Source organism: Nycticebus coucang, chromosome 4, assembly GCF_027406575.1.
Source record: "Nycticebus coucang isolate mNycCou1 chromosome 4, mNycCou1.pri, whole genome shotgun sequence".
NCBI lineage: Eukaryota > Metazoa > Chordata > Mammalia > Primates > Lorisidae > Nycticebus > Nycticebus coucang.
Genome location: NC_069783.1, coordinates 104,903,121 through 104,920,113, shown reverse-complemented (window position 1 = coordinate 104,920,113; position 16,993 = coordinate 104,903,121). Strand labels below are relative to the sequence as shown.

General features: G+C 46.7%; 1 protein-coding gene across 5 annotated transcripts in view; it reads right to left on the bottom strand.

The window, feature by feature from the left end:
- The window catches only part of CHFR (checkpoint with forkhead and ring finger domains), a 38,682-nt gene that overhangs the window by 1,613 nt on the left and 20,076 nt on the right, over positions 1–16,993 (bottom strand). For 3 of the 5 annotated variants that reach the window (XM_053587576.1, XM_053587573.1, XM_053587577.1), the window contains 10 exons: positions 16,109–16,268; positions 15,244–15,398; positions 14,956–15,118; positions 12,089–12,231; positions 9,035–9,154; positions 6,494–6,577; positions 5,377–5,447; positions 3,945–4,032; positions 2,151–2,258; positions 1,560–1,632 (listed from right to left, as the gene is read on the bottom strand). In XM_053587576.1, coding sequence (XP_053443551.1) covers positions 1,560–1,632; positions 2,151–2,258; positions 3,945–4,032; positions 5,377–5,447; positions 6,494–6,577; positions 9,035–9,154; positions 12,089–12,231; positions 14,956–15,118; positions 15,244–15,398; positions 16,109–16,268 — 1,165 coding nt within the window. The remainder of the gene's footprint in view (positions 1–1,559; positions 1,633–2,150; positions 2,259–3,944; positions 4,033–5,376; positions 5,448–6,493; positions 6,578–9,034; positions 9,155–12,088; positions 12,232–14,955; positions 15,119–15,243; positions 15,399–16,108; positions 16,269–16,993) is intronic. The other 2 variants (XM_053587574.1, XM_053587575.1) reach the window with 2 other exon arrangements.

Here is a 16,993-nt window from a genome sequence, read left to right as displayed (position 1 = left end):
CCGCCAGCTCTGGTGTATGTGGCTGGCGCCTTAGCTGCCTGAGCCACAGGTACTGAGGCACTGACTATTTTTTTTTTTTTTTTTTTGTAGAGACAGAGTTTCACTTTATGGCCCTAGGTAGAATGCCATGGCATCACATAGCTCACAGCAACCTCCAACTCCTGGGCTTAAGCGATTCTCTTGCCTCAGCCTCCCAGGTAGCTGAGACTACAGGTACCTGCCACAACACCCGGCTATTTTTTTGTTGCAGTTCGGCCGGGGCCGGGTTTGAACCCGCCACCCTCAGTATATGGGGCCGGCACCTTACCGACTGAGCCACAGGTGCCGCCAGCACTGACTATTTTTTGTTGCAGTTGCCATAGTTGTTTTAGCTGGCCTGGGTCGAGTTCAAACACACTAGCTTTGCTGTATGTGGCCGATGCCACAATCATTGTGCCACGGGCGCCAAGTCAACACAGCAGTATATTTCTAATAAAAATCAAAGAAACTAACGCCTAAAGGTAGCCTTCTTTTTCTCTTTTAAAATTTTAAAAGAGGAGTGAAAATATCTTAGGTAATTTTCTTAGAAAAGAAATAGAAGCTGTGCCTCCTCTGAGTACCCCGCGTTGCTGGTTGCTAGTGTGGCCACCTTACGTCCCCATCAGCCCCAGCAGATGCCAAGTATACTCTGCCATCCTGAGGAAGGTAAGCCAATTCCAGTGAATCTTTTTTCCATATGCTGCTTGTGCTCAAACACAAAGCAAGGTTCTTATTTCATAGAATCACTCCTTAGGGCAGTGCTTCTCAACCTTCCTAATGCTGAGGCCCTTTTATACAGTTCCTGTGGGTTGTGACCCACAGGTTGAGAACCATTGCCTTAGGGCAATGTTTTTCAATCTTTTTTATCTCACTGCACACTTGAACCTATAGTTAAATTTCCACACCACACTTAAATTATATTAATATTTACTGTGCTTTGAACTGCTTTTGAAAATAATCTTAAAAAAATTTTCCTTGTACCCTGAACCCCATAAATGCATCAATGTACAAAGTTATGATTTAATAAAAAATAATTAATTAAAAAAAAAAAACAATTTTCCTGGGACACAGGTTGAAAATCACTACCTTGGGAGAATCACCTTTATCAGCAGAGGTATCTCATCCCGAGGGCACTTGTCTCAATTACTTTAACCTGAACCACAAATGACTGCTTGGGGATGACCTATTCTCTATGGGACTGTTTAAAGGCCTGCTCATAGCATCACAGAAACCCCCAACTGTCTTATGTCCTGTGGGTGGGCCTGCGGTAACCACAGCTCCCAACTCAAAAAATGCTGAACCTGACGATGGGTGCACCCTGAAGGCTGCCAGTGACTCCAGCCACATACACACAGAGAGGAAGATGGAAGTGAACATTTGCAATGAACATTTCATGGATTGAGGTAACAGGAGAAGAGAAGCATTCCTAAATGGAAAGGTTACTTTGCACACTGTTTGGCTTTATAATGGCATAATAACTAAATTAGCATATTTTGGGTAGATAGCTGACTGGCTCCCCTGTATTCCCAAGCCTCACTCACATCGCGTGGTGAGCCTTCACCTGAGTGCGGCAGTTACGGCCCCAATAGCAGTCAGGACGGGATGTCACAGCCACTAGAAACAGAAAGAAGTACATGTCTATTAGATATGTTAACTAGGCCGGAGTGCAGTGGCACCATCACAGCTCACTGCAGCCTTGAACTCCTGGCCTTACGGGATCTTCCTGCTTCAGCTTCCCAAAGTGCTGGGACTATAAGGGTGAGCCACTATGCTCAACCAACTACCTGAGTTTAAGCAGTGATCTAAAGAGAAAAGCTGAAGCTGAAATGCCAGCACCTTCTCAAGCTTTGTAACTAATGCCCTTGAACTGTTCCAAGATTTCCGGAAAAGAAAAATATTTAATTGAAAACCCAAGTCAGTAAATGAAATCACTCTAGTTGTCTACTGGATGTGTTTATGTGTCTTTGTTTTAGACATGGAAGTTGCCTCGAGAAACAGCTGACAGCTAATGGCCATAGGCCCTGAGAAAGCTGCTGGCCTATCTGCTGAGCAGGGACCGAGCTGAGTGACTTCAGCGGATTGCTGCTGAGGCCAGTACAGAGTTAGAGCTGGTGGGAGGGAAGAAGCTTTACCTGGCAGCTCTGAAGCAGGAATGCTCTGCCGGTACTGGTAGGTCAGCTCTCGGAAGCTGCGCAGGCCACAGCAGTAGCACAGCACAGTGTTGCTAGTGACCCTGTGATCTGGAAGAAATAGGCCTCATGAAGATACTGCCGGTTATCAGGCATACCTCTCCAGACAGGAAAAGTGCCACATTCCACATCAGTGAGAAGCTAATGCCCTAAGCCATAAATGGGGTTGAGACGACTGGCCGAACGAGCAATACTAAGAGATACCGATTTATTTTCTTACACCAAAGTAATTTCACATGAATAAAAAATTAAAATATTAAAAAATTCCACACTGTATTATGAAAAAACAAATATTATTTTCTCTTGACCTATTTTAAGTATGCCATGAAAAAACAAATATTATTTTCTCTTGACCTATTTTAAGTATGCCATGAAAACCAAAGGCACACTACTTACAACTTCAACACAATGAAAATACACGACAGAGGAGAAATACTGATGACAGAATGGGAACGTATTTACCACACAAATGACCACGTGCTATACTCTTAATTAACAAAGATATCACACACATTCATTCCAAAAAAATCAAAATAGCCTCCTATAAATATGGGCCAAGATCACAGATAAGCAGTGACCCATAAATGCAAAACAACTGTCAATTTAGTAATAATCAACGTGAGCAAACAGAACAATGATATATTACTATTGGCTTCCCACACTGACAAAATAAAGGCAAAAGCTAATCTGACAGCTAGGGCTTCTTCCTCAGCACCAAGGACTATCAGGGTAGCACTTAGAGACTATGCATGTGACCATCTCAGCTATACTTACCACTGTTCTAAGAATCCTATTTATTTATCCTACAGTGATGATTTTTCCAGTCTATAATAGTGCATGTTCAACAACTGTTGTGTTTGCAACAGTGAAAAACTGAAAATAATTTAAATATCCTATATTAATAAATTGGCTGAATAAACCATATTAGAATACTGTGTAATGGAAAAAAAGTCAAGATAAAGACCTCTTTATAGAGCAGGAAAGAGAATGATATACACATAGGTGCTTGTGTATAAAGGCACCTAGACAAAAAGTCACAAAAACATAAATGCTATGTGTTCTGAGGTGGTTGATTTCCAGCAACTTTTACCTTCCCTGTATTGCCTTTTTTGTGTGTGTGTGAGCCAAAAATAAGAAGTCATTAAAAACTCAGAGAGGCTGATACCCGGCTGATAGATCTGGGCAGCCAACAGCCACTGCTGCAGCACAGGACACCTGGCACCATCACACAAGTCATGTCCATGAGCTGAAACAGCTTAAAAGGATTTTAAGAAAACCTCTCAAGTCTTCTTTCATAATTATGTCTCAGAAAAAAAGTCCCTTGTTAATATTTCTGCAGCCGCTCCTAGTGACAAAACTCCCATTCCATAGACACCCTGTACTCCCCTGGAAGGGCAGCCTCCTTGAGGGGTCAGCACACCAGGACCATAGCCTTCTAATACAACAGCAAGAGCATCCCCGTGGATAGAGGTGGGGTCCCTCCAAGCTGCACTCCTGCTCTCCCCTACAGGGAGAGAAGGTGCTGGGATGTGTCATGCAGATTTGAACCCAATTTTTAAAATATGATAATCTAAAGTATCAGGATCTGTGTATCTGCCAGGATGGGTGGAGGTAGAGGCCACAAATGTGGGAGAGCAGACAGGTGGCCTGCCAGGTTTCTATTGCTTAATGGGAGGCAAAAAAGGCCTTGGAAACTCACATCCACTCCAGAGCAGGCAGCATGTGAGTGGATCTTACCAGACAGCAGGAATGCCCCCCGCTGAAGCGCCATGAGGCTCTCCGTCAACATGTTTCTCCACGTCAAACCTCTGGTTGCCAGGTAATTCTGTGGCAGAGGTTGGGGGGTGGGAAGGGCAACAAGAGGAAATACCAGTTTAAGGGAAGAAATGCTAAAATGTGAAGAAGCACTTTGGGAGGCTAAGCTGGGCAGACCTCTTGAGCTCAGGAGTTTAAGACCAGCCTGAGCAAGAGTGAGACCCCATTTCTACTAAAAATAGAAAAGCTAGCCAAGCGTTAATGGCAGGCGCCTGTAGTCCCAGCAACATGGGAGGCTGAGACAAGAGGATTGTTGGAGCCCAAGAATTTGAGATTGCTATATGACATCACAGGACTCTACCCAGGGACAGAAACTCTGTCTCCAAAAACAAACAAACAAACAAACAAAAAAAAGTAAAGAAATGAAAGACCTCAGAAAAGCCACAAAGGTGGTTAGTGACAGACTATGGCCCCTGTGAAGGCATCTGCACAGGGCCAGCCCAGACAATGTGCAGGTAGCTGTAGGCCAGGCACCCATATATGCTGTGTGAGGAGTCTGGTCCCAAGGGCCAACTTTTTTTTTTTGCAGTTTTTGGCCGGGGCTGGATTTGAACCCACCACTTCTGGCATATGGGGCCAGTGCCCTACCCCTTTGAGCCACAGGCGCCACCCTCTAATGGCCAACTTTTGCAGCTTGGATATGAAGAGTTATCACATTTTCACAAAATTTCTACAAAGACACTCACAGCACAGTTGGAAGTCAAACGCTCAACCTTGGTCAGAGTGTCCTGAGCCCTGTAGCAGGCCTTGGTTTGTGAAAAGACCTGAGGACCTGGTTTCTGTTCTCTCTGCCCTTCAGAAATACAAAGCTATTCAGCTGCTTTTGTTCAAACCTAGAAAAATGTGCCACTGCATGTGAACATCAAACCAGCGTGGTTCTGCTGAGTGAAGTATGAAGGCCAACAGGGCATGTGTGCTGTCATGTCTATGGTGAATGTGAAAGCCCATGTGGTGCGCATGCTGTTTGAAAGGTTCTCAGCAGTAAGGCAGATGTGCATATTAAACCTGTTAAACCCTGAGAGCTGAGCTGGCTTCCTTGAACATGGGAAGAAAACAGCCAGAAAAGGAAGGTACCAGAGGACAGAACCCAGTCCCACACTGGTCCCAAGGGGCCAGCGAAGAAACCCTCTCTTGTGAGCTTGAGGAACCAACTCCTATGGATTCGTGGCATGATAAACAAAAAGGATATACTAATTTTTGTCACATGGAGAAAAAAGGTATATGCCAATGAAATACAGAACACCTGACTGTATGAGTCAGAAAAAGCAGAAAGTCTTAATAGTAACTGGAAAAGTTATGGAGGGGCTCGTCTTGGTTTCAGCTGGAGTCAAGGGCTAGTCTGAAAGGGGAGTACCTTCAGGATGTCCGACTCGTAGTTGTTGTTGTTCAACACCCCATCCAGACACTTGTCGCCCAGATTGAGTTCTGCCAAGATGAAGGGAAGCAATGTTATCTGTTTTATAAAGACATTATGTGAAAGTATTATTTGCCTGACAGAATAAACACATTTCTTTTCATTATAGATTCTAGAAAGAATAAAAAGTTTGATAACAAAGGCTTAGCGCCTATAGCTCTGTGGCTAGAGCGCCAGCCACATACACCAGAGCTGATGGGTTTGAACCCAGCCAGGGCCTGCCCGACAATAATGACAACTACAACCAAAAAATAGCCAGGCATTGTGGCGTGGGTGCCTATAGTCCCAGCTACTCAGGAGGCTGAGGCAAAAGAATTACTTAAGCCCAAGAGTTTGCAGTTTCTGTGAGCTGTGACACCACAGCACTCTACCGAGAGCGACATAGTGAGACTGTCTCAAAAAAAAAAAAGTTTGATGACGTAATTTTAAACAGACAACAGGCAAAAGTGATTTCTATTTCACTCCCTTCTTAAAATGTAAAGTTCTCTGAGTCTCCTCCATATCTGAAGGTACCATGACATTTGAATTCTGCAGTAAGGACTCAGTTTTCTTTTTTTTTTTTTTTTGAGACAGAGCCTCAAGCTGTCGCCCTGGGTAGAGTGCCGTGCCATCACAGCTCACAGCGACCTCCAATTCTTGGGCTCAAGTGATTCTCCTGCCTCTGCCTCAAGTAGCTGGAACTACAGGCAGCAACCACAACGCTCGGCTATTTTTTGGTTGCAGTTGTCATTGTTGTTTGGCAGGGCCAGGCTGGATTTAAACCTGCCAGCTCAGGTGTATGTGGCTGGCGCCTTAGCTGCTTAAGCCACAGGCGCTGAGCCAGGACTCAGTTTTAAGTTAGCATGTCCTCTAATTGTTCTGTCATTGCTTTGTTTTAAGCTGACATAAATTTGATGCTTTTAAAACTACAAACCTCTGCAGTTGGCAGAAGGAAGCTAGCTCATCACTTGGTGACTAACAATGGCTGCCTTGCCCCCCAGCAGCCCAAGGACTGCCCTCAAATTCCCCAAGGGATTGTGCAAGGTCAAAGCAACTTGGGCTGAAGAGCCGGTATTACCACAGAATGGGGCCAGGCAGCCAAAGCAGCCAGTCCGGGTGCAGCCCCAGTACAGATGGCAGAAGGGCTGCAGGCAAACTGCACCTGTGGAGAGAGAACACCAGTCAAGTGGGCAATTGACACTATAGCCTGTCTCTATTAGAATTCCAAGAAGTGCCAGACTCAGGACCTCAACTCTCTCTGAAAACACCATTTACAAGGAGTTCCCGTGAACTTGAGACATGCCCCAGCTAGCATCAAAGGGAACTGCACTGTAATGACTGAGAGTTGTGACCCCAACTAAAGGCCAGACCCACACATATACGCATACAAGAAACCTTGTGAAATCCAAAGAAGCTGGAAATCACATCTATCCCATCACCCGACTTGGTTTCCAGCTCTGAAAATGTAACATACTTCCTATCACCTCTTTTACAGATGCCTTTTTTCTACCTATTTTTTCATGTTGTTACCTTGTTTTTGTAGACATTTCTTTTTTTTGGTGTGTGTTTTTTTTTTTTTTTTGGCCGGGATTGGGTTTGAACCCGCCATCTCTGGCATATGGGACCAGCGCCCTACTCCTTGAGCCACAGGCGCTGCCCTAGACATTATTTCTTAATGTTTAATATTCTTAGAGCAGAATTCCCTAAAAGATAATATTAAGTAAACTTTTTTTTTCTTTGAGACAGAGTCTCACTTTGTCACCCTCGGTGGAGTGTCGTGGCATCATAGCTCATAGCAAAGAGTGTCATGGCGTCATAGCTCATAGCAACCTCACTCTTGGGCTCAAGCAATTCTCTTGCCTCAGCCTCTCAAGTAGCTGGAACTGCGCGGTGCCTGTGGCTCAGTGAGTAGGGTGCTGGCCCCATATACCGAGGGTGGTGGGTTCAAGCCTGGCCCCACCCCAACTTCAGCAAAAAAATAGCCAGGCATTGTGGTGGGTGCCTGTGGTCCCAGCTACTTGGGAAGCTGAGGCAGGAGACTCGCCTAAGCCCAAGAGCTCGAGGTTGCTGTGAGCTGTGACGCTACAGCACTCTACCGAGGGTGACAAAGTGAGACTCTGGCTTTAAAAAAAAGAAAAAAAGAAAAGAAAAGTAGCTGGAACTACAGGAGCCTACTACATCGCCTGGCTATGTTTTTCTTTCTTTTTGAGACAGAGTCTCAAACTGTCACCCTGGGTAGAGTGCCATGGCGTCATAGCTCACAGCAACCTCCAACTTGGGCTCAAATGATCCTCTTGCCTCAGTTTTTCCATTTTTAGTAGAGATTTTTGCTCAGACTGGTCTTGAACTCATGAGCTCAAGCAATCCACCTCGGCCTCCCAGAGTGCTAGGATTATAGGTATGAGCTACCCTGGCTATTTTTAGAGATGAGGTCTCGCTCTAGCTCAGGCTAGTCTTGAACCCGTGAGCTCAGTGCTGGGATTATAGGTGTGAGCCACCATGCCTAGTCCTTCTTGCTCACTTTTTAATTTTATTTTTTTATTTTTTTTTGAGACAGAGTTTCACTTATTAACCCTCGGTAGAGTGCTGTGCTGTCACAGCTCACAGCAACCTCCAAATCCCTGGGCTGAGGTGATTCTCTTGCCTTAGCCTCCCGAGTAGCTGGGATTATAGGCGCCTGCCACGACGCCCAGCTGTTTTTTTGTTGCAATTTGGCCAGGGCTGGGTTCGAACACACCACCCTCGGTACATGGGGCCAGCACCCTACCCACTGAGCCACAGGTGCCGCCCCTTCTTGCTCAATTTTTAAAGCCCTTTCCTGAGCCACCTGTTGCTGACTACCAAGTGAACGTGGAGCAGGAGGTAGAGTGTCCCCTGAGACCTCTCATGTGCTCTCCCAATAGGTAACATTGAATAGTGGGAAGTGGCCACTGTGCAGACCAGGGGACAATGAACAGAGGGCAGAGGCCGCTCAGGTATGTCTCCCGCTGGGCCTACTGCACCTGCCTGCCTCAATTAGCAGGCCCAACTGGAACTGTACCCAGTCTAGGTGCAGGAATATGAACTATGAGATAATGTATGCTGGGTCAGTTCTTCTGACTGCTATGTGCCAGAATCTAGGACAGCACTCTGTGCATAGTCAGAAAAGACTGAACAGGCCAGACAGGCAGGCTCCTGTTCTCTCCACTTAGCAGCAGGGCCTGAAGGTGCAAACAGCTCTAAGAAACAAGGAGGTATTGTATAGGCAGGCAAAGCATAGGGCACATTTCAGGGATAAATTCAAGCAGCAACTAAGTCAACAACAGGCTAGAATTATGTGTTAAAAACAAAGCACCTCATTTCATCCGTTAGATTTAGAAGTGAGACATTTTAAAGCAACTATGATACAGAACCCCAGGAAGAGAACCACAGTGTGTGGAAACTTGGTCTGTATCAGGGTGGGCTGTAAGTGGTGGGAAGAGACCGATTATTCAAGGTGGCTATGTGGGGACAATCGATTATGCAGATGAAAGAAAAAGAAACAGCATCCTTACTTGGCACCCTACACAGAGTCAGAACAACTCTGAACCTTGAGCCTCACAGGGCAGATGGGAGAGTGAGGGAGGCGCAGCTCACTCACACTGCTGAGGGGCGACGCGGGGGTCCTGCTCGTGCTCGGCTCTCCGGTCGGGCATGGGCTGGAAGCAGCAGGTGCATATGGCATGGCTCCCCTGTAGTGGGCACACGTACTCCTGGCCTGCTGACGTGCATGCAGGCCAAGCACATCGGAACAACAGGCAGAAAGAGAAGATTAGACTCACATCAGAGAAAGATAGACCCAAAAGAGAGCCAGGGAATCTGGAGCTGTTTGAATAGCCAGATTACAATTTACCATCTATATTGAGGGAGCAGGCCAGGTGTAGTGGCTCATGCCTGTAATCCTAGCACTCTAGAAGGCCAAGACAGGTGAAATGCTTGACCTCAGGAGTTCGAGATCAGCCTGAGCAAGAGCAAGACCCCATTTCCACTAAAAATAGAAAAATTACTTCAGTGTAGTGGCATACATCTGTAGTCCCAGCTACTTGGGAGGCTGAGGCAAGGGGACTGCTCAAGCCCAAGTGTTTGAGGTTGCTGTGAGCTATAATGACATAGCACTCTACCCAGGATGACAGAGTGAAACTCTGCCTCAAGAAAAAAGTAAATAAATAAAAAGAAATTGAGTGGGCGGTGCCTGTGGCTCAGTCAGTAGGGCACCGGCCCCATATACCGAGGGTGGCGGGTTCAAACCCGGCACTGGCCAAACTGCAACCAAAAAACAGCCAGGCGTTGTGGCGGGTGCCTGTAGTCCCAGCTACTCGGGAGGCTGAGGCAAGAGAATCGCCTTAAGCCCAGGAGTTGGAGGTTGCTGTGAGCTGTGTGAGGCCACGGCACTCTACCGAGGGCCATAAAGTGAGACTCTGTCTCTACAAAAAAAAAAAGAAAAAGAAATTGAGAGAGGGGCGGTGCCTGTGGCACAAGGAGTAGGGCGCAGCCCCATATGGCAGGGGTGGCGCATTTGAGCCTGGCCCCGGCCCAAAAAAAACTGCAAAAAAAAAATATAAAATAGAGGGAGTTCAAATAGATTTTTTACTTGTTTGGTTTTGGTTTTTTTCTTACTTTGTTGCCCCTGGTAGAGTGCCATGGCATAATAACTCACAGCAGCCTCAAACTCCTGGGCTCAAGCGATTCTCTTGCCTCAGCATCCTAAGTAGCTGGGATTACAGGTGCCTACGACAATGTCCAGCTATTTTCAGAGGTGGGGTCTCACTCTAGCTCAAGCTGGTCTCGAATTCATGAGTGTAGGAGATCTGCCTGCCTTGGCCTCCCAGAATGCTGGGATTACAGGCATGAGCCACCATGGGAGTTCAAATAGATTTAAAGATAATCAAAAATGCCTTTTGGTTGTATAGCAAGATTTCAAAGATCAGTTGAACGTTTTCTCATATTTCCCATAAAGGAAGGACAGGCCCATAAAGCATTTTTTTTCTTTTCTTTTTTTTTTTTAATGAGACAGTCTCAAGCTGTTGCCCTGGGTAGAGTGCCCTGGCATTATAGCTCCCAGCACCAACCTCTAACTTTTGGGCTCAAGCGATCCTCTTGCCTCGATTTTTCTTTTTTTTTAGTAGAGACGAGGTCTCGCTTTTGCTCAGCCTGGTCTTGAACTCATCAAGCAATCCACCCGCCTCAGCTTCCCAGAGTGCTAGGATTACGGGCGTAAGCCACGGCGCGTGGCCAAAACTTTGAAAACAATTTTGAGTTTTTTTTCTTTTTTTTAGAGACAGAGTCTCACTTTGTCGCCCTCAGTAGAGTGTGTGGTATCACAGCTCACAGCAACCTCTAGCTCTTGAGCTTAGGTGATTCTCTTGCCTCAGCCTCCTGAGTAGCTGGGACTAAGGTGCCCACCACAATGCCTGGCTATTTTTTTGTTGCAGTTTGGCCAGGGCTGGGTTTGAATCTGCCAACCTCGGTATATGGGGCCAGCGCCCTACTCGCTGAGCCACAGGCGCTGCCTTTTAAAGCATATATTTAATATTATACAACAGTAAAACGAGTTATTTGTTTAATTCTGCTAAGGCAAAAAGAATAGCTACATCCTTCAGGAAAACAAATAATAAGCACCATGGATGCAACCAAGTGATCTTGTCCCAGGCCAGGAGCTCTGCGCCAACAAGGCCAACCTCCCTAGACATGCAGCAAGCACAGAGGAAAGGTCACAGGGAACATGTCACCCCATCCCCATGGCAATTCCACTGCAGTCTTCTGGAGCACCCACTGAGGGTCTCAGCTTTGCTGGGCTCAACACACCACTGTATGCATGACCCAGTAACCACTCTGACAAGCCCAAAGGGAAATGTCGTATCCCTGCTATGTAGAGACAGCCTGTCCAGTGTCCCAGGCAGAGCTGGTGAGAAGCAGAGTCACACTCACACCCACAACCTTGAGTTTACACCCATGTCCCAGCACTGCTTTGCCCGTCCTATCTGAGAGTTCTATAAGGAACCACTAGAACTGTGGTCTAAGAATGTGGCTATGAGTCACAATCACACATGTGCAACCCCAGAACATGCTTAGGCTGTTAAGTGGCCTGGGCCCTTTAGTGTTATCCTTCTGTTCTGCAGAAACACACAGCAGACGGGGCGTAGAGCTTCAGACTCCACGTGCCCAGCAAGGTCTCCTGTGCCTCTCTTGATAGCATCTAGGGACTCGCCTATTAAACAGACATGTGGCGGGAGAGAGTTCTGGGTGACTGGAGGACAGGATAGCTTCTGGTGACATTACCACCCATGGCTGAAGAGAAGCCCATCTTTTATTTGAGAGCCAGACATGTGATCATCACTTTGGGTTTGGCAAACCCACCAGGGGACATCAACTGCTACCAGAGAGCAGTGGGCTGAAGGAGAGGCCAAGTATTAAAATCAGGATCAATACCCAGGAGTGTCTAGAATGGAGATCAGGAGTGAACAGTTACGTGATTTCTTAGCCCAAAATCAGTTACAAAAGCAACAAGCTACAAGAGGTAGGGGTCACCAAGGCAGGTTCCAGGAGGGCAGCATAGGGCGTAAAATGCTGGCTACACTGCACATCAGCAGGGTTCCAGCAAGTTAGCAACATGACAAGCCAAGAACAAAGTCCAATGGGAGGTGTGGTGTCTCACCTGTTGCAAGGCTGGCAGATGTGGACGGTACAACCCCCAGGGCTTGTGGGGCACTTGGCTCACCAGTGGGTGCTGGGCAGGGAAGGGGCTGTGCCACCTGCCTCCTGTACTCAGGACACTGCCGGCACACGACGTATGGCTGGCTGTGAGGAAAGCACAGAGCAGGGCTAAAGAAGCAGGGCAGACTGCACTCAAAAGCCCCTGACACAGCCATTGGCCACAACTGTCTATCTCCCTGAGACGGTGCCACCCAAAGTCTGCCTAAGCACCATCTACAGCTGCCAGTACGGGAGGGGCAGCCCCTGTGCCATACTGTAGCCATACTGTAGCCCACTCCTGGAAGAGAGCATGCTTCCCAGAATGACCAGTACAGAGGTCTGCAGTGAGGATTACATCCACCCACATGCAGGCTGCTCTGGGCCCATTCCCCACACCCTAGGGTTCCCAGGCTGGGCATATGACCCTGGGAGATAGGGTGGATTCCTGCACTTTCCAGGATACTCTGCACATTCTCCCCTTGTTAACAGCAGAGCATGGAACCCCATAGCTAGAAGATATTCCTTGCCCTCCAGGAATCACCCAAGGTCATCATGAGTCCTGCATCAGTCTTCATGACCCGTACTGCCCTGAATCACTTGTCTTTGGTGCATTTTACCAAAATCTCAGGGGAAAAAAAAAAAACAAAACAGACTATAAAAAAAAGGATTCATGGGAAAAATACCCAAGACTCTTTCCTCTCAGTCCGAGGACATCTATCTATGCCTGATACCAATGCAAGAAGCCAACAAGGGTAAATCAGGAAGACCTAACCAGACAAAAATAAAACATAATGAAAAGACACTCAACTTCTGGGCGGTGCCTGTGGCTCAGTGAGTAGGGCGCCGGCCCCATATACTGAGGGTGGCAGGTTTGAACCCAGCCCTGGCCAAACTGCAACCAAAAAATAGCCAGGCATTGTGGTGGGCACCTATAGTCCCAGCTACTTGGGAGGTTGAGGCAAGAGAATCACCTAAGCCCAAGAGCTGAAGGTTGTTGTCAGCTATGATGCCACAGCACTGTACTGAGGGCAACAAAGACTCTATCTCTAAAAAAAAAAAAAAGAAGAAAGAAAAGGCACTCAACTTCAAAGAAAGAAATATAAATGAAAATGAGATGACTTTTTCTTCCTACTAAACTGGCAAAGGGAATCTTTTTTTTTTTTTTTTGAGATAGAGTTTTACTATATCACCCTTGGTAGAGTACCGCGGCGTCACAGCTCATAGCAACCTCCAACACTTGGGCTTAAGTGGTTCTCTTGCTTCAGCCTCCCAAGTAGCTGGACTATAGGTGCCTGCCAAAATGCCCTGCTATTTTTTTATTTTTACAGACAGTCTCACTTGGTCGCCCTCAGTAGAGTGCTATGGTGTCACAGCTCACAGCAACCTCCAACTCCCGGGCTTAGGTGATTCTCTTGTCTCAGCCTCCCGAGTAGCTGGGACTATAGGTGCCTACCATAACGCCCAGCTATTTTTTGTTTGCAGTTTGGCCGGGGCCAGGTTTGAACCCACCACCTCGGTATATGGGGCAGGCGCCCTGCCCACTGAGCCACAAGCACTGCCCCACCTGGTTATTTTTTTGGTATAGTTGTCATTGTTGATTTTAGCTGGCCAGGACGGGGTTCAAACCACCAGCCTTGGTGTATGTGGCCAGCGCCCTACCCACTGAACAACAGGCACTGCCAGTAAACTGGCAAAGGGAATCCTTATGTGGACCTCACCTAATGACATTATAGTGTTTCTGACAGGTAAATGGATACCAAACACACTGAAAGTCCAGCAGGGTCCAGTGTCCTGTCTTGCTTTTCCTTGCCCACTTACTACTATATGTCATCATGAAATGACTGGCTAGGTATGCACAAACACTGCAGCCAGATTCAAAACGTCAGATACATTACAGATGCAGACGTGCAATATAATTCCACCTTCATAAAATATTAGTATATTACATATATTTTGTTAAAAAATATATGCACGAGTACATATCTGAATGACCAAACAGGTATAATAAAACGTTAATATTAAACTGACTTTTTAGTTTTCTTTTTTCTTAGCCATCATCACTTGCTAAATTTAGCAAAAGGAAACAGTAATAAAAGTTTTGGCTTTTTTTTTTTTTTTTGTGGTTTTAGGCCGGGGCTGGGTTTGAACCCACCACTTCCGGCATATGGGACCGGCGCCCTACTCCTTGAGCCACAGGCGCCGCCCAAAGTTTTGGCTTTTTTAATTGTCTTTTTAAATATCATGGCCTTGATCCAAAGTGAGATCCTAGACTTCTGAGTTAAGAAATATCAACAGATCAGTAGATATAATGAGGTCCCCAGGACAGTACTTTTAGCCAGGTGACCATGACTTTTCTGTAGTAACATCCCAACAAATGATGATACACACTCTAACTTACAGTACCAGACTTTATGACCACTTGATGGCTGCAGATAGTTAAGCGTGCTTATGTGGGAAGAATGATGACCCTGTGTTATAGCCAATAATCAAGACCTTGACAAGGAGACTAAGCAAATGAAGGGATGTTGGCAGAGGGAACAAGTACCTGTAAGCTATCCAAGGCTGACACTCTACTTGACTGGCCAGTATGTCTGTTATCTAGTCACCCGTCAGCTACCACCCTGAGTGTGTTCACCTGATCCTCACCATGCTCCTTGATGGAGATGCTTGTTCTACCTAATGCCAGAAAACAAGCTCAAGCCATGAAGAACTGGGCTGCTGGAGCAGAACCAGAGCCCGTGCTGCCTCACTCCAGCAGCAAATGCTCAGCCATGGCACTCACTGCTCCTCCAGCTCCCACACTCCACTCCGTACCAGGCCAGGACCTACCTAACATCAGAGGACTCACTGTCAACATCAGACAGCTCCAGCAGGTCCTCTGAACTCCCCTCTTCATCAGAAAAAGACCTCCTGACTTTGGGCTGCAGCATATCTTGAGTAATTTTATTCCTGGCATCCATGCTTTGTACATCTTCTTCGCTGCGGCTCTTGTCTACAAGTCAAAGGGTGCAACAGCACTCACTGGCACCATGAAGCAACCAGGTGCATATCTCAGACTACTCAGCCCACGTCCCCAGCACCTGAAGAAGGGAGGTCTGGATGGGCTGCCCCACTTGCCTGGGTGCTGGATGAGGTATGCTTCCACAAGGTTGTTGAGGATATGGTTTTTACAGATCCGCTCCACTGGACAGCGGCAGGTGGGGCAGAGGGAGGATCGCTCCATCCACCCAGAGTAGCAAGCCGCGCAGAAAGTGTGCATACAAGGCTGCAGGCTGGAGCACAGAGAAGCATGTCTGTCGACAGGACCATGACCTTGTGCCCAAGTAGAAGGACAGGGCCCACCCAGTAGAAGGACATGCCAATTTGAGCCATGGGCCACATGGAGGACCCAAACCATCATTTGACCTAAAAATACTCAGACTCAGTATTGGTCAATGAAAACACATCAGAGGCCACAAAGATTCTGTGCTTTTAGGATGGACAGGAGCAGACTGTGACTCTAGAAATACAAGTAACAGACACAGAGTATTTTCAAAGTCAACAGTCTCTAATTATTATTTTTTATTTTTTCAGTTTTTGGCCAGGGCTGGGTTTGAACCTACCACTTCCAGTATATGGGGCCGGCACCCTACTCTTTGAGCCACAGGTGCTGCCCAATAGGCTTATTCTTAAGCTCCCAGAGGGAAACAAGCAGGCTCTTTCTCAGCTGCTCCTGCATGTACGTTCTATGCTAGATGTTTTTCTTTAGCTAAAAAATGCTTGAAACCCTGCGTAGTTCATTTGATCTGTCTGCAATGTGGAGATTGGGTTCACTAGGTTACATGTGACCCATGCCAGTCAAAACGAGTGCTGCCGAAATCCTGGGGGTTCCACAGCCCTGGTTTCTGGGCCCAAGTTTTCTCCTCATTGGCTAGACAAGTAAAATGAAAACAGTAACTGGCACAAACTCCACACTAAATAGCACCCAAGGCCTGGGTCATACCTCACACAGTCATGCAGCAGTTCCTGGCAGATGACACATGTGAGCGTCTCCTCCATCTTGTCTGGCTTTACAGCTGCAGCTCTGACATCCACGAGAACAGGTTGGGTATTTCTGCATTGATCTGCGACCAATAACTCCAAGTTCAAGTCAAGCTCCCCGTCTGTGAGATAAAGGGACGCAGCTGACTGTCAAAGCCAAGGAAGAAATAAATGCATAGACTTAAAGTAGATTATGACTCCAGGAATACAAGTAACAGACACAGAGTGTTGTTTTGTTTTGTTTTGAAGCAGAGTGTCACTATGTTGCCCTCAGTAGAGTGCTGTAGCATCATAGCTCACAGCAACCTCTGACTCTTGGGCTTCAGCGACTCTCTTGCCTCAGCCTCCCAAGTAGCTGGAACTACAGACACCTGCCACAACACCCGGCTATTTTTTGGTTATAGTTGTCATTGTTGTTTAGTAGTCCTGGGCTGGGTTCAAACCTGCCAGCCCCGGTGTATGTGGCCGGCACCCTAACCACTGAGCTATGGGTGCCAAGCCCACAGAGTGTTTTCAGATTGAACGTCAACAGGCCCTAACTCCTAAGCTTTTAAAGGAAAGACACAGATAAGGTTCAGGCCTCTACTGCTTACCAGAAGCAGGAAATACGTAATCCTTGCCTTAGGTTTGTATTTACAGTTTTTTGTTGTTGTTGTTATTTTTTGTTTTGGAGACAGCATCTCACTGTTGCCAGGATAGATGGCTATGGCATCATAGCTCATAGTAACCGCAAACTCTTGGGCTTAAGCCATCCTCTCCCGAGTAGCTGGGACTACAGGAGCACACCATAACACCCGACTAGTTTTTCTGTTTTTTTTTTTTTTTTTTTTTTTTGTGGTTTTTGGCC